Source organism: Lepus europaeus, chromosome 17 (genome assembly GCF_033115175.1).
Source record: "Lepus europaeus isolate LE1 chromosome 17, mLepTim1.pri, whole genome shotgun sequence".
NCBI classification, from domain to species: domain Eukaryota; kingdom Metazoa; phylum Chordata; class Mammalia; order Lagomorpha; family Leporidae; genus Lepus; species Lepus europaeus.
The window spans coordinates 43,476,815-43,502,777 of record NC_084843.1 but is presented as its reverse complement, the minus strand read 5'-3'; the positions used below and the strand labels follow the sequence as shown (position 1 = coordinate 43,502,777).

Below are 25,963 nucleotides of genomic sequence, written 5' to 3'. Positions count from 1 at the left end.
AGGATGTAGGAGGATACAAGAATTGGCCCTTTGATGGTTTGACTCATGCAAGGTTTTATGATGAATGGGTCTGTGTGGGGTGGCTGTGGTCATAGCAGAGCACAGAAATGTGCTACTTTCTGGGTTTGTATGAGTATATAAATGTGCTTTACTATGCACACTGGATGGCTCAATACTATTCCTACTGAAGTCACTGAATTGTGGTGGTAGTTTTATATTAGATCAGAATACATTGTTTGATGAAGAGCAAATGGGTTGCCTTTTCCACATTGTTATATTGACAGTCCTACACACTCACATCTGCCAGTTCACTCCCCAAATGCCCATAGCAGCATAGGCTGTGAACTCAATCCAGATTTTCTATGTGTGACAAGGACAAAACCACTTGAGTCGTTACCTGCTTCCTCTTGGGGTGCACATGCATAGGAAGCTGCAATCAGGAGTAAAGCCAGGACTCAAACCTAAGGACTCCAGCATGGGATGCAGGTGTTCCAACCATCAGCAACCGCTGTGCCGAAGGCTTCCCCAACTACGTGGTATTCAGTTCTAGTGTGAGGTGCCAACTCTTTGGAACGCTGCTCAGAATTAAACATCTACTGAGTTCAAAAGTAATTTTTTTTTATTTCAACTCTATAAAGTATACAACAGGCACTCGGCAATTAACAGCTGCAGGAAAAATACAGAGCAAATCAAAGCAGGTTAAGTTTATGAAAAAGTTTTAATCTACATCAAAAGAGTGCAAGTGGTCAATGACCATTTGATGACAGATTGTTGCATTCTGACTAACAAAGGACTCTTTCATGTAGAACAAATTGTAAGAGGACAAATAACCATAGCTGTAGGATACAAAAAAACTGACCAGTTGTAAAAACATCATACAATGAAATAAATTTGATAGATGATGCTTAAAGAAATGTCCTTTTACTCAGAAAGCTCAAACCTCTGAGTCATTGTCAAGGTCCCAGACCTCTGTCTGTTGATGCAAGGGCCGATAAAGAGGAGGGCTACAATACACTTGCAGGTTTAGATTTTCTAGGTCTGTTGAAAACTTGCCTCATAAGTGGTTTGCATATACAAGAACTCAGAGAAAGCATCCTGTTTTGGTGAGTGGTGCACCAAAGTACTTTTTCATCATTGGTTTCGTAACGAGGTGTGGTTAGCAGTCATTTTCCAATTTTTCTTTTGGGTTGGACCATTGGTAAGGGAATCTATAAAATGAGATGTTAGAACTTGACTGCACTAATTTTTTTAACTGATTCTGCACAGCTTAGCAAAACAGGAATACCTGTATACAGACTGATAGTATGTCATATATTAATTTGACCTGCACATACATTTATACATTTCACAGAAATGACGCTGTATCTCATTAACAGATACACAGCTCTGGTACATTTAACAGAAATAAGAGAACAACTTCATCATTTCTGTAATTCATCAATATTATATAATAAAGGCTTATAAATTGTTAGCAGAAAGAACTGTAAAACGCAGCAAGCTAAGAAAGGACAACATTTTGAGGTGTGTTTGTCTTTGTCATGCAGCATAACACCAAATTTTTGTTTTTTTAATAAGATGCCATGAATTTAAGGCACTTGCAACAATGCCAGATAGCCAGGTCATGTTCTAAACTATGGGACAGATGGATAACAGTACAGTTGACATAAGTTTCAATAATACTGACAATGACATTAATTCAAGTCTACTTGGACCTAAAAACAGTATTCAATACAAATAAAATGAAATAATAATGCTGTGAAACACTAAAAAAAGTTATATGTACCACAAAATATCACACAAAAATATCTATTTACATAAATATTTGTCTGTGGTCCTATTATGAAAGAAAACATTGTTATGGATAATGCACAGATCACCTCTATTTTATGAAATCAGTTCTAATATCCTTGTTTTCCCTATGGTAGCTGACTTCTTTACGTTCACCATCAGTTCAGTTAGTTAGAAGTGAAACAAATTCAATAATTGAGTTTACATATTATTTTGCATGTGTAGTTCACATGCGTATTCCATAATTTTAAGTAAAATTACTTCTAAAGAACATAATCAAAATAAATTTGTTTTAAATGCTAGAATGATCTGATGTATATCTTCAGAACAAAGAAGGTAACAAACATAACAATCATAGAAATTTTCCAGAAATCATGTTCTCTAATGTATTCAGTCAACCTCAAATATTACGATGCTCCTTTCCTTGGCAGTTTTCAGTTTTCCTGTGAGTCAGGACACACAGAAAGCCCTTATTTCTCATACTGCAAAGTGGTAATAAGAAAGTCAGTTAACAACCCTAACAAGTTGGCACTATTCTAACCTATCCAGATGTTCTTTCATGTAAGAAAATAGAGGGGACATGAAAAATTCGGAATTAAAGTGAGATGTACTGTATGAAGCTGATCATGAATTTTAGCCCTAGTATCTTCATTAAGACAAGGTTAAATCCTTAAAATTGTAATGTTGAAAATTAGATGAATGGTTTCTGTTGTAACTCTTGGAAGATGCGGTTCACCTTTATCTTTTGGGTGATGGCTACAGACAGGTTAATGCAATGCCACAGGTGAAATGAATGAAGATGCAGTAACGAATGGGGGAAAAAACCTACAGTTACATTGTGCTGAATGCTACTTCTTCCTTCTCCATAGGATTTATACACATGGGTTGTCTCAGACTTGAACCATAGTGCCACAGTCCACAAGAAGTGCTAATCATGGGGCTTTGGGGGGTATTTGAAAAGTTATAGATTTTTAAAAATTCTAGCAAACTTTTGGCATGTCTAAACCATATTCTTAAATTGCTGAACATTAACTATAAAGTTAGAATTAAGAGGCCAATTAAAAGGGATATAAAACTTTAAAACAGCATTCAGAGCTAGATGTTTGGTTGATATGCTCAACTTTATATTCTAAACTCTGCAGGAGACAGTGACTATCTTGGGCAATAGATTGTTTTTGAGGATTTGTAAGGGAGGGAAAACTCCATTAATATAAGAGTAGCAGTAACATCTGAGGATCAAAGTTTTAATTGAACTCTGATTATATTTAACATATCCTTAGTAGTTTTCAACTGTTCTTATTGTAGTATATTTTAGTAAGATCTTCTAACGTAGTGTTTTGTATGAAAAGCTCAAACAAAATTAATATATGCTTTATTTGGCTAGAGAATAATGATGTAATTGGATTTTTTTTTTTCAGTAATGCCTCTATTGGATTTTTAAAAAATCTCTATTCAATATACCAAATTCACAGGCAATTTCAAACCAGGATGACAGCTTGGAAGGCTATACGTTTGTCTGCATACATCTAATGCTATTTGTCCAGGAAAAGCTTCCAAATGGCTCTGCCGCTAATGAAAGCTGCCAGTGGTCAACTGGGCTCCTGACAGAGAACTCAGCTTTACTTGCAGACTCTACGCCAGATGAAAACAGCAAGGAAGTTTGCTAATTTCAAATCTAGTCTTGTCTAGTGAGTATGAGATTTCGGGATTGTAATATTTCTGTTCACTTTTCAGCTAAAACCTATTTTTGAGAAATGAGTTCCCGTGTACTTTCCTATTCCCATCCCACTGTGACAGGTGCATGAGCTCAGCCAGGTTCTTGTCTTGTACCATGACCTTAATAAATAAGAATCCTGGTCTGGTACATCTTAATAACTCTGACTTCGTGCTTTCTATTTTATTTTTTGGTTCAGGCCTAAGACAAGAAGCTAGTTCAGTTTTGTAATCACCTATCGCTCTGTCTCAACCCTAGATATGTTGTGTAAGTGAAATCTGACAGAAGTTGGTTTAACAAATTTAATGAAAGTACTTGAGTCTCTGGCTACGCATGTAATGATTAGAATTTGTGTTGTCTGTTTAGACACTGACATTACAGATGAAAGATATACATAGCACCTATATCGTTTTTTTTTATTTTTTTGGATGGGTCTTAATCCCTCCCCACCCTACCCTATCCCCATCCCACGGGTATATTTTTATAAAAGGGAATATTTTAAGCCTCAGTTTGAGGGTTTGTTAGGTAATAAATAAAACCAATTGGCTGCTAGTCATTTATTTCCAGGACCCTCTTTAAGCACGATACTTTAAAAAATATGAAATGGTTTCATGAGTTGCTTTTTTTAACCACTCTGTCATGCCAATTTAAAAAGAAACAAATATCATGCATCTTTTCCCATCCTCTGTGAAAACGCATATATACCCACTAGGAGAGGTCTCAGCGTAACCCATAGCAGTTGTGCTTTTTTTCATCAATTTTTTAACTCCATCAGAAAGAAAAGGTAACATTCAGTCTTGTCATCAGCACTGCTGGGAAATAAAATCATGAAACTTCTAGCACTGGTTTGACATGAACTCTGCGACCAACAGATGTGTGGTCCTCTCTGGTACGGTATATACACCAGCTTGCAGGAACAGACCCCACAACCATCAGTTGAAGAAGGAGAAGATCCCCGTTTCTGTACCATGGGAATCTGTCGTACCCAATCTATTACTCTTCCTCCTCTTGATAGTTCTAGCAAGGTACAGACTCTGACTAGATTGAAGTGTTTCCTACAGTCTTTCAAAATATAATCAGAGCAAAGCAAGATCATTGCAACAATAGAAAATTCTCTCATTCCTGGTGAAAGGCTTTGCTTCAGGACCACCATGTCAACTGCTATTTTAGATTCAAACAGAAAACATGTAAAGGGTACTACTGTCATCTAAGCAAGAAGTCCTAATGCCACTGGAGTTACTGGAGCAGCATCGATCAAAGGCATCATGGTGACCCCGAGCACAAATCTTCTCTCTGTCCCTCAGGTTTGCTGGCAGCTGTGTCTCAGCAAAAGCTGTCTTCAGCAAGGCAGAAGCAGGTAAGAGAAACGCATTAGAAGTCTATGTCCCAGCCTGAGTTGTCGTCAGGTGGTGGTTCATCATTGTCCTCAGGGAAGCTGTCAAAGTTGCTAGTGTCTGTGGGTGATGCAACCTGCGAACGAGAGAGAGGGAACACTCAAAAGTGTTCTGCTTTTTAAAGCTGGATTCCAAGCTGGATTGTAGAAAGCTTTTTTATTCAATCCTTTTCCAGGGGTGATTTTTTTGAGTGTCTACCACATCATAGCAGACATTGTACTTTGCATTAGGGGTGATGGTGGTAAGTAAAAATAGATATGGTCCTTAGCCTCTTGAGGTTTATATTCCAGTATTAATAAATGTTATGGCTAAAAATAATCATAGAAATTGACATGATGATAAACTTGAGCTAGTGCTGTGAAAAGAAAAAAAAAAAAAACCAATGCCATGAGAGTGTAAATGTGATCATGTTTAGTCTCTGTGTGGAAGCATTCTTTTAAACCTAAGAATCAATGTCTTGGATAAAGAAGGAATAGTACATTCGAAGGTCCTTAGATGGGAGAGAGGTCCATGCTCTAGCAGCCCACTGGACTGCTGCAAAAGAGGGGGAATGAGCAAAGCAGAATGTGGTGAGGCTGAAGAAGCAGGTGGGAGCCCTGTTACCTAGAGTCTGCAGGCCATCTTATGGATCTTCTGTGCTTATCCTAAGTATACCAAAAATCCTGTTCTAAACCTCAGCAAAACTCCCATGAATGGACTGGGGAAAGTCTATTCTGGAGAGCATCAGTAGAGCCCATTTAATACTACTGTTGTGTAAAAGGAGACTCCTGCTCTATTAATGGTAGGATAAAATAGGCTGAATATTTACCCTTCTAGCTTCTTGCTTTACTGTTGTTCTAAAAGCAGAATTTCAAGCATGCAATTAACATCTGTAATGTGAGACATGGTAACAGCAGTTTTGCTTTGTTTGAAGAAACAATATTGGCGCAAAAATACATCTTGGAAATGGCAGAATTTTTCAGTACCATGAAGAGTCTTGAGTTAGTCCCGAGAGAGGCCTTTTAAATAAGCACAAGTCTCAGGACCACAAAACGGCCCTCTACACGACAGAATGCCTCAGATTTTATTAAACAGATGTGGTACTGCTTACAAATTATAAATGCAGTCAATCCAAAACTATGTGTTTTTTTTGTTTTGTTTTTTGACAGGCAGAGTGGACAGTGAGAGAGAGACAGAAAGAAAGGTCTTCCTTTTGCCATTGGGTCACCCTCCAATGGCCGCCGCGGTAGGCGCGCTGCGGCTGGCGCACCATGCTGATCCGATGGCAGGAGCCAGGTGCTTCTCCTGGTCTCCCATGGGGTGCAGGGCCCAAGCACTTGGGCCATCCTCCACTGCCCTCCCTGGCCACAGCAGAGAGCTGGCCTGGAAGAGGGGCAACCGGGACAGAATCCAGTGCCCCGACTGGGACTAGAACCCGGTGTGCCGGCGCCGCAAGGCGGAGGATTAGCCTAGTGAGCCGCGGTGCCGGCCCCAAAACTATGTTTAACAAAAAATCCCAAGGTAGTAGGAAAAGAGCATCTCTCAGAACCCGCTGGAAGGATGAGAGGACACAGTTGTGTCTGGACTGCTTCTAGTTCAAGGGAGAAGGACGGGAGAAACCACGTGGCAACGTGAATGAAACAGCACTGGACAGCAAGAGTGGCTGCTGAAACTAGTTGCTGCAGAATAATCATGCTCATTGGTCTACATCCTTATGTGTCTAACATTTCCCATACTAAAAGTTAACTTTCACTGAGATGAGAAATTTGAAGTAAAAGAAATAGCTAAAAAAAATAAGAATGAAATACCTATACAATAACTATCCCCAGTTGCCTGGTTTTTAGGATATATCATGATTTTAATGTGGCTCTTCTCCAGTAGTTCATTTAACCTGATCATAGGATAAAACTTAAAAAAGCCATGAAGAGGATCTTTATTGACCAGTAAAGCATGCCAACAAATATCTCCCACAATTATAAGCTGGGCCATCTACTTACACTTGGTATTATAGGAGGTGTCAAGGTGCCTTTTCTTAAACCTTCCCAGTTAAAGCCCTCAAACCATCTAGAAAAAGAGAAAGGTAAAATCATTTCACTCCATCTAAACCCTTGTCATTACAACACACACCATATTCGTATTGATAAAAAGCAGTTATACAAATGTTTTCGTGTGATAAAGTATTTTCTAGTTAATTGCAGAATTAGCTCATTGTATGAAATATTTTTAAAGTTTAATTGTCAAATTTAAAGTCCTAGTTAACATGGAACTCTATTTTTCTCCTTGTAATTTCAGTCATGATATCTACGTGGCCTTGTTCCTACATTATCATTATCATTTAATGGAAGTTACAATATGCTTGGCCGGGTGCCCTTCAGAATATTTTAAGGAGGTAGAAGCAAAGGCATGAAAGTCAGGATAAAAAAAGTAAGTTGCCATCTCTGCCCTTGATTCACTATATTGGTCTTTACCAAGTACTTCCATGCTATGAAATGGAATATGTAAACCACTTGCCAAAACCATGCAACTTTTCTGTGAAAACGAGGACCAAATAGTACAGCACAAGGTTTTCTTGTTTTTGTTATGTCTTAGGTTTCATCATTATCAGATGCTTCCTCTAAATTCTTAAATACCTTAGAAGTATTCATAGGCATTTGTAAACAAGTTATTTGGATAGCGGCATGATTTTTTTGTATTACACAAATATATTAATAGAGAAAATGGCTGATGTTTAAGACAAGGTGATTGTTTAAAAGGACTGTACTTTTTTTTCTGTCACATTATCCAACTGGACAACAACTGGGAAATACTTATTTCACCTTTAGTCCAGGAAATGAGGTATAATATGGTAGGCAATTTTTGTTTTTAATATTGCAGTAGTAAACAGAAGCTCAAAACTTAAAGTATATATTTTATCTTTGTGTCAGGAGAGAAGAAAATGCTAGTGTGAGTTGAGAGAAACTGAATTCAGGAAATTTGTTATCTGAGGAGTCACAGGGTCATTAGACATGTCTCAGTAAACCTCTAGACACACAATCAGAAAGGCCTTTAAAAGGCTAACTAGTCTAGTCTCTCAAATTTAGAGTTATGGATTTAGGGAGAGAGACAAATCTTCATCTGTGGGTATGTTCCCCCAGATGGCTGCAATCACCTGGGTTGGGCTGGGCTGAATCCAGGAGCTTCTTTCAGGTGGGCAGCAGGGGACCAAGCAATTGGGCCATCTTCCACTGCTTTCCCAAGAGCATTCGCAGGGAGCTAGATTGGAAATGGAGCCGCTGGGACTCCACCAGTGCCCCTATGGGACTCCAATGTTGCAGGCAGCATCTCTATCAGCTAAGCCGCAATGCCAGTCCCCTACACTCTCAATTTCTTATAGGCAACTATGTCAGTTACACACCAATGACTTAAAGACAAAGTTAGGTTTTCCTAACATTGAAATTTAAAGCTTTCTTTTCTTTATTTTTTTAAAAGGAGCACTTACTTGTGCTTTTGAATGTCTTTCACTCCGTTTTTCAAATTTCCTAGTCTTTCTGAAGGGTTGTCCCTAAAAATAAAATAATTTGGTAAGTAACCTAAGTTTTTCACACTATGATCCTTTAAAAAGTACAGTGCTTGAAGCACTTACCTGCATAGTTTTTTAATTAAATTAGCAGCATTTTTGGCAATCTTCTTTGGAAATTCTATCATGTCGATTCCTCTCAATATGATGTTATAGGTTTTCATAGGATCTGGGCCTGAGAAAGGTGGGCTGAAAGAATCAGAGATATTACTTTAATTTTCAAAATAAGAATGTTTATAACACTTGCTTGACAGCAAAGCCCTGTGGAAGCTCTGCCAATTAAATCACTTACCAAAACCATAAATGGGCCAACTTGATCTGCTGTTTGCCTCACTTCTTCTAAGTGCGGTGCCTAATTTCTCTTGCTGCCCTTGGTCATTCAACATGTCTTTTCCACTCTCTGGCCTTTTTTGCACTGACTGACTCACTGAATGCACATGGGATGAAGTCCAAGATCATTAGGATGGGCCATCCTAGTGAGCATCAACAGTACAACCCCCTTCCATGCCACCATGCTGGAATCCAGGCATAACAGCCTTCCTCTGAAATGCCAAGCACGTTCCCATCTCAAGTCAGTGCTCATTCTGCCTGGAACTTCTTATCCAGCAAATCAGGAAGTGTTATTTCTGCTTCCCACAAAAGGCCTACTCTCATCAACCTACTATAACTGGTAACAAAACCTATCTCCATCACTCTGATGTAACCTAAACTGCAAATTATGGTACTGTGTAATTACCTCTTCATTCCCACAAGGACTTGTTTCATGTTTCTCTTTCCTTCCAGACTGTCAATACTTGAACTAATGCTTCTACAGAATCATGCTCATCCGTTATCAGTAGATAACAGAACGTATCCTCTTTGCTCGTAAAGATGTAATAACTGTTTACGAGAAAGATGTGTTGATTTTGTTTGTTCATTTTTTACCTATACATCCTTGGAGTGTAGCTTTCTGCCAGGATCAGGCAACACAGAGAAAACTAAAGACAGATCCTTCCTTCAAATTACTCCTAACTCAGAGGGGACAGTAAGGTGTATTATAACAAACAGTCTCTTTTTGGAATTTATTATTCTCAATTCAGGATTTGTATAACTTTGGGGAAAAAAATGTATAGATTTTTTGATCACTCATATTGATTAATAACAGATAAAACTATTTCCTTTTATTGTACAGGCTAAAAATAATGTTACTTAAAATACAAAATAGCAGATTTGCTTTGCTGCAGGCTGTGACTGTACTTGCCATGATTTTCTGTGACAAGTACTTTCAATTTTCTTGTATTATGCCATCAGTTAGTAATCATACCTGTCAACTTCAAATCACTTTTAAACATGCATAAACATAAAATTCTATTTAATATTCTCAGAGTTAATTTTGTACTGTTTATGTGGTGTTATGGTTGAATATTCTTTTTTGCTTTTAACTTGCCAGTTTTGAGCTTTACTTTAGAAAATGTGGGAGAATTGTATTTTTAATTTTTGTTATCTATTCAATGTTTTATAATTAATGCTTTTTCTTTTGGGATGACTTTTGTGGATTTTATAATTTATACACTTTTAGATAAAAATATAAAACATAAAATTACTTAGAAGTAAAAATCATCCAACTACCCAAAACATCACTAATAATCAATAACTGATGAACATAATTCATACGTTTCTCTAAGTAGATGGAGGCACCTAGGAATAGATATATACACACACACACACATTTAAAAGAAAAGATTTAATTTTAAGCTGACAAGGGAAATTCAAAAAAATACTAAATTTGAAATGTGACTCATCACCAACAAACTTAATCCCTAAATTATTCCTCTAAAATTAAATGTTTTTCAAGCACTTGACTAGGGAGCTTTATTTTGTTTAATTTTTTGACAGGCAGAGTGGACAGTAGAGGGAGACAGAGAGAAAGGTCTTCCTTTGCCCTTGGGTCACCCTCCAATGGCTGCTGCGGTAGGCGCACTGCGGCCGGCGCAGCGCGCTGATCCGAAGGCAGGAGCCAGGTGCTTCTCCTGGTCTCCTATGCGGGTGCAGGGCCTGAGGACTTGGGCCATCCTCCACTGCACTCCCTGGCCACAGCAGAGAGCTGGCCTGGAAGAGGGGCAACCGGGACAGGATCGGTGCCCCGACCGGGACTAGAACCCGGTGTGCCAGCGCCGCAAGGCGGAGGATTAGCCTAGTGAGCCGCGGCGCTGGCCGGGAGCTTTATTTTGTATGCTGATGTTTGACCTGTAAAACTACTTGATATTATGACTAATCACGAGCAGTCAGTACACTTCTAGTTATTCGTACCTTCCCCTTCCCCCCTTAGTCTGTGGTGCTTTTAGTGTTATTTTAGGATTAGATTATATTTGCATTCTGTTAAGTAGCCCATATTTAGATTCAAAGCTCTCCATGAATTTGTTTACCAGTTTCTTCATTCCCGAGTGCTTTATTTTTACTTAGCTTTTTGTTGACTTGATCATATCGCAGTATTTCTAAGAAGGGCCTGGGGTGAAAACTTTATGTAATGCGTTTGCATTTTAAGAAAAACATAACTTGGTATAAGTAACTTGGGCTATCCACTCTCTTTTTGATGTCCTCCCTCCCTCAGGAATCCACAGTCACTGAAGTACTAACTTCTGGCATTTCGGGTACAGTAGGGAAGGTAGAGACCAACTGGAACTCCAATCTTCCTCACACCCGAGAACTGACAGGATATATTTTTATGACTTTGCTACCAGCATGATCATTCCTTATCATTGAATTTAGGAAATGACACTTGGACACAACGTGCTATTCCTCTGAATCAGCTTCCTCAAGTTCACTGCAGATCAAGAGTGCCCAGGTCATCCCTCTCTACCTTGAGGTTTCCATGAGGTAAGTAAGTACCTGTGTGTGTTCCTGGTCCACTTGCAATATTCTCTTTATATATGTGATTTTTTTCTGGTTTCTTTTGTTTCCATATCTTTTTTTTCTTTTCCATTATTTTCCTCAGGCATGTTTGCTATTACCTTCTTACATTTTAAATTGTTATTCTATTATCTGTTGCTTGTACAACTTTCAGTTCTGTAGTGTTCCTGAGCTCTGCCACTTTATTTCTGTGCTCATCTAAGAACCTTTGGAAATATCTTGGAGATAACTATTGAGAGAGACCATGATTTGAATATCCTCAAAAAAATTATAGATAACAATGTTTCTTTGATTACTTTCTCCCAAGAGTTCCTTAGCTTCCATGTACTTATGTACTTTCCAGTTGAAATTAACAGAAAGCACCAACTCAAAGTGATTGAAATAATACGGGTTCATGTTCATTCAGTAATTATTTAGTGAACACATACTTCAGGCACTGAGATTTGTCCTCCAAGGCTGTAGATTACCTGTTTAATTCAATCAATGCCAATCACCAGAGGAATGCTGTTTGGGGTAAGTGAATTGAGTCTAAACCTGAGACAGGTGATGATGAGCTCATCATTCCCTGAGTCAGAGGGGAGCCCCATGGATCTTGAACATCATCAGCAAGAAAGGAGCGGAAGTGTGTGTGAAAGGGGGCTGGGATTGTGACAGTTTTAGGGGTTGAGCTATTTGGGGCCCCTTCTGATTATGACTCATCCTTAAATTGGGCCAGCTGCACTGAAGAATAGAACAGGTAGGTTGAAGGAAAAAGAGTAATAGGAAATTCGCCAGCCTTCCCAAGGATCTGTTGCCTTATAAAGATCTCTCACCAGATGATTTACTTACTTTGCTCTGAATTATTTTTGGGAGGTAGATGGGACATTCATGAGGTCTTGGGGCTGTAGCTAGACCACACTGTCTTACATCTTAAAGTCACTGTGTCTCTTTTTATCCTGATCTCTTTCACTTTATAGGCCTACGTTACGGGCCTTTCAAGGTAGGACCATGTATCTGTATGAGACCCTTTCACCTTAGTCCTTCTGCTATTCTGCAATGCTTAACTGGATCTCTAGCAAACACTTCTTGCTCTATGTCCATTCAGTCCTCTAATTGCTACCACTTCAATTGCAAATCAATAGTAATGACATTCTTCTGGCCCAAGGAGCTCTGTCAGCATCAATCCTAGCCCCGTGCCACACTTCATAGTTTTGGCAGATCTGATTGGTAGACTGTACATTGTAACCATCATCCTGCATGTTTTATTCTCATCTTCTCCCAACTCTACCCTAGCTGCCACCATCACCTCATTGGGTAGAAGGAGGAAAACAGAATAGATGTTTTTACTCTGCAATGTTAGAGTAGAAGTCTTTATTTTTATTCTTGAAGTGGGTGCTAATTAAGCTCATTTATTTTTAATCACAGTGAGTATTTTGAATAATACATAAGTGTACTTTGACAAGGTTATGGAAAAAATGGATTAAAAGTTGTTTGCATACAGACAACAAGTTAATAAAAAATTTTTTTGAATAATTTTTCTACAATATACAATTTTCATGAAGTTTTTGAAGACTTCGCATATGCATACCTTTTCAAATTTTTTTGGCCAAATTAAGCTTAAATTTTAATTCCATTTTCCATGAACTTCTTGAATACTCACGTATTTAGCTTAATAAATTTAGTTTGCAGCTTTTGGCAAATGACAAATTTTGTTTTTATTACTCCTCTGATGTTTCATAAATTCCATGACTCTGTGGCTTAGACTTCCTCACTTAAAATTTGCTATTTCTAGTTTTTATTACATTCCATTCAGATACTGTAGCCTGCAAAATTTCTGCTTTAAGGGACAAAGGAGTCTTCTCTAAGAATTTATGACAGTTTAGTATATGCTAGTTTTAAAAATGAACTTTTCATCTTTTTTATTATTACTTTAAAAATTTCTAAACATATAAGGAAGAACAAAAAATTTCAGCCTGGTTATTAATAGTTAAAATTTAACTTCCTTAGTTAAGTCTTTTCAGTGTGCCATAAAAACCAATTATAAATATTACTGTCTTTCCATTCATCAAAATATGCATGTATGCTAAATATTGCTTTTTCTATTCTGTAAATCTTCCAAATATTTGTATGCCCACTTAATCTGTAATACATTTAAAGCAATTTCCTCTGTATAGGAGAATATTCAACAAAATTGGGCTGGGTCATAGATAATTTATCTGAAGGTCAATCAACATTTCAGATGTACTATTGAATTTCCATTTATGGGCATTTTACAAGCAAAAATGTTTTTAGCAGGGGTAGTGGTACTAGTATATGGCCTGGTGACCATGCACAACACAGCTTTCTAAGTGTTTCATACATTACTCCTCTCAGTTTTACCATCGCAACCAAGTCTTCTTCATTTAAACATACCCCTTTTTTTTCCACTACCCTTTACCGTGTTGTATGCTCTCAGCCTCCTAGACCTAAATTGTTGGATGATCCTCAAATCAGCCTTCCCATCCCTCTTCCAATTTTCTCTATATATAACTTCCAGCTTTTTTAAATATTGTAATACACATCACTCATTCCATTGTCTGAAAATTTCACTAGTTCCCTCTCTAGTTGGAATTCAGACCCTCAGGCACAAGCAGTCATGATCTATGAAATGGGGCTCTCAGTAATCTCCCATTATTTTCTACACACACCTTCTCCATGCCTGTGCTCACTACCATCTATCACTTGAAGCCGTGCCTCTCAGTCAGGAATGCCCTTTCCTTTTCTTCCTATACCTTGTTTTTAGGACTAGCTGCAGTCTTATCTTCCTCAAAACCCTCCCTGGACAAACCTAGCCCTCTCCTAAACTCTGTAGATCATACTAACCATATTATTACTGTCCTCAGCATATGTTACGGTGATATATTAATTTTCCTCTAAATATTGGTCCTTCACAAGCCTGCAGTGGTATTATGCTTTGTGGTTTCTCTACTGTCTTTTGTAGTTGTTGCTGATTGTAATATTAGACAAAAAATGTGCAAAGCATTCACATTTCATTTAGACCTAACAATTGCTGACAGGTCCTCTTCTATATAAAGTTGATCCTGGATATCTTATTTAGCTACCACTTACATTGCTGGCTAAATGACTAGACCCAAATACCTCAAAGGTAGACATTGGGTCTTTCACAATCACGTATGTATAATGAATAGCAATAAGACCAAAAATTGATGTTTCATTGATTGTCCTTACTTGGCCCATTTTAAAGCTTGTTTAATGGAAGTATGTTACTGAAACCTGGTGAAATAAAGTTCAAGATGAGTTTGATATATCAGAGTAACAGCAGTGTGTGTTGTAGTTGTTTGTGGTCTGCTTGTCTTGCAAGTTCGCTGTGAGTGTTCATACCTGCCAGTCAGAAGTTCGTACATTAGGATTCCCAGTGACCAGTAGTCGGCTGAAATGTCATGGCCTTTATTCAGGATGATCTCTGGAGCCACATACTCTGGAGTCCCACAGAAAGTCCATGTTTTCTTTCCAAATCCTATTTTCTTTGCAAAGCCAAAATCAACCTTACAAAGGAAGAAAAACAAGCTACTTAAGCCATTTATGATTAAGATGTAAAACAATAAGTTAGTTTACTGAAGGACACTGACAATAATAAAAAAAAATCAAAACAAGTGCAAGTCATTATAATCTTCAAACAGAATCATCTACAGCCCAAACAAAGCGTCCTCAGTGGGAAAAGCTTAAACTTAAGAACTGGGTATAATTCACATCATTAAAATAAAGGCAACCTTTTCTTTCTGGAAATACTTATTTTTCTCTTCTGTGTGACAACAGAGATTGCGGGATAATCAAAGCATTTTGCCTTTACTAAAATTTATAATTTAGGCCTTTTTAGCATCTTCCCTAGAATACACATGATTTCTTCTGGATTTGATGAAGTTGACAATTCATTTTGTATTAATTATTTGAGAGGCAACTGGATTGTTGAAGGAAGTGAGTGACATGGCTACTATACCAAAGCTACTGCCCTTGGTAAACATACACAGAGATAAAATGAAAATACATCCTTCATTTTTCTGGAAACCTGTTGACAGAGGGGCCTCAAATGCAGATAATCTATTTTTTTCCTTAAAAAATTGGAGGGAGTCTGCAGTTTATCGCCACTGATTTGATTTCTTTAAAAACCCAACTCTGGGTTGGCGCCATGGCTCACTAGGCTAATCCTCCACCTGGGGTGCCAAATTCTGTCCCGGTTGCTCCTCTTCCAGTCCAGCTCTCTGCTGTGACCCGGGAAGGCAGTGGAGGATGGCCCAGATCCTTGGGCCCTGCACCTGGCTCCTGGCTTCGGATCAGCACAGCGTGCCGGCCATAGCAGCCACTTGGGGGTTGAACCGATGGAAAAAGGAGGACCTTTTTCCTCTCTCTCTCTCTATAACTCTGCCTGTCAAAATATTATAATAATAAAATAAATAAAAACCCAACTCTGGATAAAAATTCCCAAAGTTTAAAACTAGAAGGCGGCATTTCAGATCCAAAGTCCATGCAAGTTGTCCATTTTTAAGGAAGAGAACTTCCTTTCTATAGTAAATCTTTAGAGATTTTCATCAGTTACCATCATCATCATAGCCTGGATAATATATTATAAAGCTATTTTTAGCTATTTTTAAATGAGCTATAAAGCTCATTTTTTTCTCCATTAGTGCTATTCTTAAATATTAAAATGCTTCAGTTTCCCATAACAGAAATATCTATTGTCCTTGGATGGTAGAAGTCTGATTAGAAAGAAGGACTCTGGGAAGCTCTTGCAGGTCTGTGAACACCTGCTGCAAATGTGTTTCGCAGTGCGTACCTGACAGTATGTTTTGCTCAGGGCGTTGATTTTTTTCACTTTTGCATAATTTGAAAGAATATTTAGTTGAAAACTAAAATTCCAAGACCTACTTTTTAAAAAGTTACAAGATGGAAAAGGAAAACAAATGTTAATGACAGCAAATAAACAGAGCTGTATGAACGAGTATGTGTGAAACCATGTGTGAAATGCACCGACCAATTTAGCATAACCTCGGTGATCTAGGATGAGATTTTCTGGCTTGAGGTCCCGATAAATGATTCCTTTGGAATGCAGATAGGCAAAAGCTTCTACCACACATGCTGTGTAAAATCTGGTTGTAGAATCTTCAAATGAACCTCTGAAAGATAGAAAACAGAATGAAAAGTCCATGAGAAATTGCTTTCCCTAATAAGGTATTTTTTTCTCATTCAAATACATTCCTGAGCCAAAATTTAACCCAGTGACCAATGCCCTACTGACTGAATGCCACACGATTACCATCAAATTTGGATTATAAAGCAATCCAAGGATCAAATCAATGAATTCTCTACGCTCTGAGTGGTGTAGTAAATCTAACTTCTCAAAGGGCTGCAGATGAATGCAACTCATGTACTTAGGGGCTTCCTCTCAGCAGCCACTACAATCTAGAAAGGCAGAGTTACATCAAGGGCAGGAGAGACAATCTTTTTTCAGAGTTGGAGAAAATTATGATTTGATTCACACTGATTGGCGGAAGGCTTGTTTTTGAATCTAACGGATGCAAATATTACTCATAAGAGTGTGAGGGGAAACCTCATGTTTGCCAAGAGTCCCTTTGGAAATCAGCTGTCCTGCTACCCATGCAGTTGTGTTGCAAGCTACATTGCAATCATGTTTTCAAACTTCTGTTATCCAGATCAACCAGATCTAGTTCCTGCACTACTGCCTTCTTATTAGTAGGAAAGGCTGAAACTGGAAAACAATTAGAGAGAAAAGGTAATTGGAAGAGACATTTTGCTAAACAACTATCAATTTTATTAATAAAGTGCTGTCTCATCTCTATAATTATGTACTCATATATACTGCATACTTCAAAAAGTTCATGGTAAATGAGTATTATGAAAAAAGTATGACTTCAAAATATTTTGGCTCTAAAATAAAAAGTTGATGAAAAAAATTGAGAAGTTTAATATATTTGGTCTATGTGTATACAAGTGTATGTATTATTGACTGACTGGAATACTGAAATAAATCTTAGAACAAAGGAGATAACATTCAATGCTAAGGAAGGACCTTTATCCTTTAAATGCTTTTGTTTTTCATAGAACTCCTTAAGATATACTGTGTTTGAGGCCAACATTCTAGGGTAGCAGGTTAAGCTACCCCCTCAGGTGCCAGCATCCTATTTGAGCACCAGTTCGTATTCCAACTGATCCATTTTTGATCCAAATCTCTGCTAGTGCAGCTGGATATGGCCTAAGTTCTTAGGCCTCTGCAACCCACATTGGAAGAACCAGACGGTGTTCCAGGCCCTGGTTTCAGCCTGGCCCAGCCCTGGCCAGTACAGCTAACTGGGGAGTGAACTAGCAAACAAATTCATATTTTCTCTAACTCTGCCCTTCAGATACATAAATAAACCTTAAAGATACACTGGTTCTTTTCTTCTCTCTCAGTTGCTAAGCCTGAGTTAATAATTCAAGAACATTAGTATGAACATCAGCTATTGGGGTAGCTGAGATAAAACATAGGTGACAATCATGGAGATGGTTTTTGGTGAGATGCAACAAATATTAGCCCCAGAGCTTGCTTCTATCATAGTCCCTCATGGCAGTTTGCCTTTTTTAAATATATATAAAGATTTATTGTTTGGCGCTGTGGCACACTAGGGGCAGGAGAGACACCCTGGGTTCTAGTCCCAGTTGGGGCGCCGGTTCTGTTCCGGTTGCTCTTCTTCCAGTCCAGCTCTCTACTGTAGCCTGGAAAGGCAGTGGAGGATGGCCCAAGTGCCTGGGCCCTGCACCCGCATGGGAGACCAGGAGGAAGCACCTGGCTCCCGGCTTTGGATTGGCGCAGCGCGCTGGCCATAGCGGCCATTTGGGAGTTGAACCAACGGAAGGAAGACCTTTCTCTCTCTCTCTCACTGTCTAACTCTGCCACCCCCCCAAAAAAAAGATTTGAAAGGCAGAGAGATATTCCATCTACTGGTGCATGACCCAAATGTGCATAATAGCTAAGGCTGGACAAAACTGAAGCTAGGAGCTTGGGTGGCAGGGGCCCAAGGACTTGGGAGATCTTCCACTGCTCTCCTAGGCATATTGGCAGGGAGCTAGATTGGAAATGAAACTTCTGAGACTTGAACCAGTACTCAAATGGGGTGCTGCATTGCAGGTGGTGGCTTAACATACCATGCCACAATGCTGGTGCCACCTTTTTCAAAATTGAAGAGGAAAGTCTAACAAACTGACAGTGCAGTAAAGCTACATTTTTTACAAATTTCACCAGTGAACCCAAGGCAGAAGAAACTACCTCTCAGGCTGTTTTCAGTGAGTGTGTTTCAGAGAGATAAAGTCTTCATTTCAATTATTAATTTCCCCTGAGTTGCCACTGAAATAATTAGCTCTTCCCAACAGCAATATCCTTCTTTTGAAATACAATTCCATGCATGATGATAACCACTCCTCTAGAAACTAGCATCTTAACTATAATTACCAAGATTCAAAAATCTCTTTCCAATAACATCTGAATGGAATCATTGTGAATTTATGAGGGCAAGAGAAAGTTTCTTTGAGAAGAACTACATCTATACCAAGAACTGAATGATGTGCTTGCTGGTGCTTTGGAGCTATCCTCAGCAGAGCCAGAACTCTGTAGTCCCGTGTATTGGGAAAAGGCTTACAGTGGTGTGCTCAAGACCTGTACTTGTTTGTCTTTAATTATGTTTGTCCATCAAGAGCACATCTCCTTCAACTGGAGAGATTACTTACTTCAAATAGTAAGGACCCATGTATCCATAATATATAAATATTTAATATATAATTTTAACAGCACCGAGCACTCTATGTGACTTCAATCCCTCCTCAGTGGAAAGCAAGGCCAAGCAAAGCACACAAGGCAATACAAAGTAAAACAGTGCAAGGAATACAGTCATATTTTACTCACATTACGTGGGTTGCTTTAAACATCACATTGATAACTTCTTTACATCAGAGCTGTCTAAACGTGATCTGAGTGGGCCTTCATGGATGTTTACAAATTCTTTATTACTGCTATAAAAAGACATTACTTCTGCAGTTGTCACTGCATGAAATATCTCTGCTTTCTTTCATATTCCATTGTTAATGGAAGCAAATGCACACATGCATTATTAATGGAACAAGAGTGCATACTTAGGTGAGAGATCCATTTTTGGGCAATTCCTCCTGAATGGTATTTATGATGGATAATCTGGTCATAAGCAGGAAGATGGAAACATTCTAACACAAACTCAAGTTTATGGGAGGAGGCTTAGGAATTTGAACTCTAAAGGCAAGAATCCTGGGTTGAAATCCAGGCTGCATATACTGTTCAGTTTTGAGCAACTAACTATCCTTCTCTGGGTTTCAGTGTTACCAAGTACAAAACAGGACAAATAATAACTCTCTTGAGATCTTAGAAGAAATGCCTGGCTCCCAACTGATATTCAACAAACAATGGCCATTGTAATTGAACACCAAAAACTCTTGTTGAGTCCACTGTGTGTTTATCTAGAAAGATAAACTAATAAAATATAGGACAGGTTTCACATCTTAGGGCTGGAGGTGGAGAGTTTGCAACACAAATTATCACTGTTAACTGAAGCATCTATGAATCAACTCTGAAGAGCCCTCTGCTAATCTCTCTTCTTTTCACTTTCCCCATACTTCTTGCAAGTCTAAGAGGCAAAAATGATCTTTTATCGCCTGCCAGTCAAAACCCTCCCCTTTTCACCATGAGGTGAACTAGCCACAAATCATAATCTTTGAGTCTTTTGGCTCCTAATCTGTTTGGTTTGGTTTTGGTTTCAAGGTTTGGTCCTGAGTCATTTTGGAATTGGTAGAATTTTAGAATGCTGGTTTCCATTCCAACAGATCTGTATCTCATAAATACTAATTTTAAAAATTAAATGAAAACCCTTGTTTCAAACCTCAACAAATCAACACAGTCTATACACACAAGCTGTTTACCAGCAGTGCACTGTTTGCTACCAAACATTCGATGTAGGTAATCTGTGGATTTTAAGACACACATCTTGAAGTGGTCAGAAAGCATAACGTAGGGTGAGTAAAAATGAAAAATTATTAATGGAATTGGAAACGACAAGGCAAATTTGATCTAAGACAGAAAAGAAATTATGTTTTAGCAACAGTGGAGAGTTGCTTAAAGAAATAAATCACTTGTTCTGTATAGATATTTAAAATAATAAATTGTGCCTTGACAGTTGTGTCATTTCAATTCAATAAGTATAGGCCCTTTTACCCTCTTGGAGAATAGATTTTCTAGTTATCTGGCAGTATATAACAATTTAAGAGGATTAGATTATAGAAGGGCACTTCAAAAAATTCATGGAAAACAGAATTCAGGTTATTTTGCTGCAAAGAATCTTGAAATCTATGCACAATTTTCTATTATACATGTCATGAACTTTTTGAAAACTTATTGTATGCAAAGTCTCCATAATTTTTGGTACCAAAATAAACTGATTATTTAACTCCATTTTCATGGGTCTTTTGATAGACTTGAAATTTTAGCACAATGCTTAATCAATTTGTAGTAAACTTAGTCTCCCATGTCAAAACAAAGGCAAAATATTTCTTAACAAATGATACGTTCAGAGTTTTCTGTGCCTAGTAACAATGATTATTAGTAGGTGCAAAAACTTGACATATGTTACACTCTGTGCAAGTTTATTGCCAACTGTAAAATTAAGGAGGCTGGGTTTTGAAAATTCAAAGTATTTCCAAGGACACAGTCTATCTGTGCCATCTATTCAGTCATCATAGATGGAATATAAATAATCAGCATCCCCCAAATAGGCAGATGTTTGACATTTGAAAATTGTGGTCTCTGAAATAATTAAGATATGCAGTAGGAAAAATTTACATATTAAAAAAACCTAGGGCTGATGTTGTGGCATAGCAGTTTCAGCCACTGGCTACAATGCTAGCAACTCATTTCAGAGCACCGGTTTGAGTGCCAGATGCTCTGCTTCTCATCCAGCTCTCTGCTAATGTGCCTGGGAGAAACAGCTGAAGTTGACCCAAGTGCCTGGGCCTCTATCCACCTGGGAAACTTGGGTGGCATTCCAGGCACCTGCCTTTGGTCTGGCCCAGCCCTGGTTGTTGTAGCCATTTGGAGGAGTGAACCAGCAGATGCAAGAACTCTGTCACTTTGCCTTTCAAAGACATAAAATGTTTTCTTTAAAAAAATTTTAAATTCTTATCAATGATTGATATGTTAAATTTCACTAGATTAGTCTCACTAGATTAAAATATTCATTGAATACTAGTATGTGTGCAAGTGACGTTATATATTCTGCATTAATATAAATGCTAATGTATATTTATTAAACACATGGTTTTAAGAAAGTTTAAGGGGTTGGCAATTTTTCACAAGTTAGGGAGGAAAAATGAATTACAATAGATATATATACACACATCCATATATACTCTTACAATTTTACCGACTTATCCCAAATAAAGGAGCAAGGCTTTTGGAAGAGAGAAGTCAAAAGCTGGAATATAAAACATGACAGCTAATAAGGAATAAACCAGAAAAATAAGGACAACTATGTTGATGCTTTAGGTCATGACTTAAAGACAGGAAAACGTTTTATCATTTTCAAATGATGTTTTTATAAAGCTGGTCTCTTTTTAATTCGTACTTACTGACAACAAATCAAGGGCTGCTGTGGGTTCCCTTCCCATGCTGATGAGAAGAGAGAGAGGCAGGAAGTGATCATCCCAGCTCTAATGCGACAGGAGGAGCATGCCTGAGCCGCTCTCAGAGACTTCCTGTGCTAAGTCTCTAAGGCTCAGAGGTATTTCCATGTCAGTCAAGAAGAAAGTCACACAAGCCTTTCTCCAAATAAATCCCAACACATTTCTTGTATGCTTTCAGAACAGCTTCTCCTTTACTGCCTTGCTACTCAGGCACAAAAGGAAAACTGAATAATTTTTTACTGTACACATTTTCATTTACACTATAATTAAGCATAATAGCATAATCCTTCCCTTGGCATTTTTTCAGTTTGCTTCTAACAATTTTGAAGATTTTTTTAGCTCTAATTGAAACAAACAGAAAACTAGTCAGTGGCAATAGTAATTGGAGCCTGGATATCCAAAATGATGCTTTTCCACCAACAATTTCTTGAGGAGGAAAAAAGAAAAATCACAGAGAATAAAAGCAGTAAACCTGCATGTATACATAAATAATAAGTTGGCAAGGGACAAGGATCTAATAGTTTCATTGCTTTCTTTCTAAGTTTATTTTATTTGAAAGGCAGACAGATACTTTCTAACCACTTGTTCCCAAAATGGCTGCAACCACTGGGGTTACACCAGGCCAAAGAGAGGAGCCAGGAACCTCATTTGGGTCTCCCACAAGTACTTAACCCATCACCTCCTGCCTCTCTTTGTAGGCATTAAAATAAAGTTGGAATCAGGAGTGAATCCGGGCTTGAACCCCAGGAACTCTGAGGTGGGATGGAGGCATTGTAACTGCTGCACACCACACCCACCCTGGTTTCACTGCTTTTAATGTTAGGGCTTCAGCACCTCAATTTTTAGGAAGAAACAAGTAGCTACTATTTCTCCAGACCACACTTCTTTATGGGGTTAGGTATCTTGGAGGAAACTCAGAGATGGTGTATCCCAAACTCAAGGATGCTAAGAGGGAGAAAAATGCTAAGGGAAGGGTCAAGGTAGAGAAATAAATGTCCATTGATATGTTCCCTTCAACTGCTGCTCCCAAAGCAAGTTGCTTCCAAATAGCCACCTGTTACCACCCTGCCAAATCAAAATTCAAGGTGCTCAGAAGCCTTGCCTGGCACTAAAGAACACAGAACATAAAATCCAGTTAAATGGGGAAAAAGGAGATAATATTTACTTCCAAAAATTACTTGAATACTAATGTGTGAACATATGTTATGCCTTATGAGTGGACTTTAGAATGAGTTTTATCATTACTGTCTTCTGGTTAAGAAAGGTAATAGTAGTTGATTAGCGTTTTCATCTTTAATTTTGCTGTGTATCTCTTCCTACTCTAATCAGAAAAAAAGGATCAAGGAGATTTCAAATCAATCACCGGAACAAAATGCCAGGTCAAAAATAAAATAGTACAGGGTGGGCAGTTGGCAAAGTAGACAAGATGCCACTTGGAATGCCTGCATCTCATAGTGGAATGCATGGGGTCAAGTCCTGGCTTGGTTCCCATTTCCAGCTTCCTGCAAATGCACTAACTGGGAGCAGGTGATGGCTCAACTAGCTGGGTCATTGCCACCCATGGAGAGACCTGGACTGAGCTCCTGCCTTCTGGTTTCCGCCTGGCTCAGCCCTGGCTATTGTGGGTATTTGGGGAATGAACCAGCTCACTCTCTTCACCTTTCAAATAAATAAAAACGTAGTAATTTAAAAAAAGTTGGACCACATTAGGATATGTCACTTATCACTTTACAAATCAGTAAATTAACTGTGTAGTAGGTTATAAATTCAAAGGAGGGGACTACATCTGTTTTACTTATCCCAGAATCTCCAGGTTCCATCAGAATGGTTGGTATATAATCTATACTCAAATATCCACTAACAATAATACAATGATGTGCTATGAAATAATAATTTAGTACAGATGGTATTGCTTTTCTCTAACATGAACATGATGCATTCTTTTGTATGTTTTTATCTTAAATGTGACAAAATATTAATGTAATAAGAAAATATCATAAAGAGAAATCCATTTGACCTATATGTAGAGATTTCAGAATGTTCATGAACAAGCATAGTATGAAAAAACTGCATGGATTTCCCCAAAAAATTGCATTAAAATAAACTTATCTGTTAAGTCTATTTTCCCTCTTTTAAGTTAAAAACAGGGGAATAAAAGATCAGAAAGGGCATGTTGTACAAAATATCAGGGTACCTTAATAACATTAGTAACATCATTTCATTTAGATTAATCCTTTACAAAGAGCCACTTGTTCTATTCTGGGATATCAACAAAGTAACAAGTGTCAAGCATTACATGGCTTCTGGGAACATCAAGGCTATGTACAGCTGGGTTTCAGGAAGATGTTACACAACAAAGGAGAATCTAAGGGGCAGGGCTGGAACAAACAAGAAATCTGTAGATGTCTAAAGGTGAATATTCAAAACACGACTTTGGAATCATCAGTGGTTCATTCAAAGGAAATAATCACAAGATTTCCCATAGGAATATAAAATTATGTCCTTTTTCTTCAAAAAGTAAACACTTAAGATAGATAATAATCTCCTAAAATATCCTATAGGAAAACCTTTAAAAAGATGATTTTCTAGTTATATAAACATAGGATGAAAAATTGAGACACAATGAATTTTCATAATTAAAAATTAAGCCACCATTATCTAGACAAGCTTTACTTTCTCTGGAAAGGCAGAAAAATAAATCTAAATGAGACTGTTTACATGAAATACCGCTTATAAGTGGGCTCATGTTTTCCTAAGACCAGTTAAGGGCTAAAATAAATGGCTGAAAACAGGTTAATTTTGAAACCAAAGATTAAGGTAGAGGTTCAAGAAAAAGTTACAAAGTGAGTTTTATAGTAAATCATACATGGATAGTGACCCTGTTCACATTAAGAAATATAAGCATTCATAAAGTATAAATATGATTTCATGCTTTATAATAATTGGCTCTCCTTACAGGCCATCATGGGGAATTAACTTTTAGAGACACTCTGCGAAATTTCTTAAATATCTTACCTATCCCTGAGAATGGTCCAGAGCTCTCCACCTAGGCAAGCTTCCATCAACATATACAAATATTTGCTGTCCTTAAATGTTCTGTACAGTCTGTAAATTGCAAACAAGAAAACCAGTGTTAGAAGAAGTATTAGTGTCTTATAAAAGGATAAAGATTTTTGAGTGTCCAGATGATATTCTTTGATTTGTCAAACTGAAAACTTTATCAGAATGAGAGAGACCTAGTCCAAAGGCTAGTGCATAACATTTATATACCACTGGGGCTGATCTTTCCCTTGAAGCGGGTTCATCCACATGATTACGGACAAGAGGGCTTCCTATGACCTTCTCAATTCCGATTTGGCTGGTATGTTGAGCAGGGACTCTTGAGCAACATTTTTATGGTCATAAATGTGCAGTGCAAATGACAAAGTAGATTAAAGTTTACAATTATAGACACGTAGGGAATTCAAGAGGTGGTCACTTAAATTCACGTTAGACCCTGTTGTCAGCAAGTGCCACCGGGGCATGAACCAGGGGATGGAAGATCTCACTTCCTGTCTCTTCCTCTAACTCTGCCTGCCTTTTAAATAAATACAATACATCTTAAAAAAAGAATCAATCATTTTTTTTTAAAGTAAACTTCTTTCAGATTAGATGGAAAAGTGAGTTTCTTTTGTGAGCACAATGTGTTAAGAGTGAGCCGAAGAGGCAGAGGCCAGTGGCGTCATTTGCCTCCTGGGGCAGGCAGGGCCTTTACCTCACGATGAAATCGGAATGCGCGCCCTGCATGATCTGCTTCTCGGAGCGAATGTGTTCCTGCTGTCTCGTGTCCACTATGTGGCGTTTCTTGAGAATCTTCATTGCAAATGTTTTGGATTCTTCACTCTTCAACTGGACCTTCAGGAAAGACAGACAGGA

General features: G+C 38.1%; 1 protein-coding gene across 2 annotated transcripts in view; it reads right to left on the bottom strand.

Annotated features, from left to right (window-relative positions):
- Positions 1 to 636: 636 nt before the first annotated feature.
- Positions 637 to 25,963, bottom strand: part of PRKG1 (protein kinase cGMP-dependent 1) — a 1,351,832-nt gene continuing 1,326,505 nt past the window's right edge. For both annotated transcript variants that reach the window (XM_062214515.1, XM_062214514.1), the window contains exons 11-18: positions 25,803 to 25,942; positions 25,064 to 25,153; positions 16,329 to 16,470; positions 14,681 to 14,844; positions 8,498 to 8,620; positions 8,354 to 8,416; positions 6,873 to 6,939; positions 637 to 4,972 (exon numbers count right to left, since the gene is read on the bottom strand). In XM_062214515.1, coding sequence (XP_062070499.1) covers positions 4,874 to 4,972; positions 6,873 to 6,939; positions 8,354 to 8,416; positions 8,498 to 8,620; positions 14,681 to 14,844; positions 16,329 to 16,470; positions 25,064 to 25,153; positions 25,803 to 25,942 — 888 coding nt within the window. In that variant the 3' untranslated portion in view covers positions 637 to 4,873. The remainder of the gene's footprint in view (positions 4,973 to 6,872; positions 6,940 to 8,353; positions 8,417 to 8,497; positions 8,621 to 14,680; positions 14,845 to 16,328; positions 16,471 to 25,063; positions 25,154 to 25,802; positions 25,943 to 25,963) is intronic.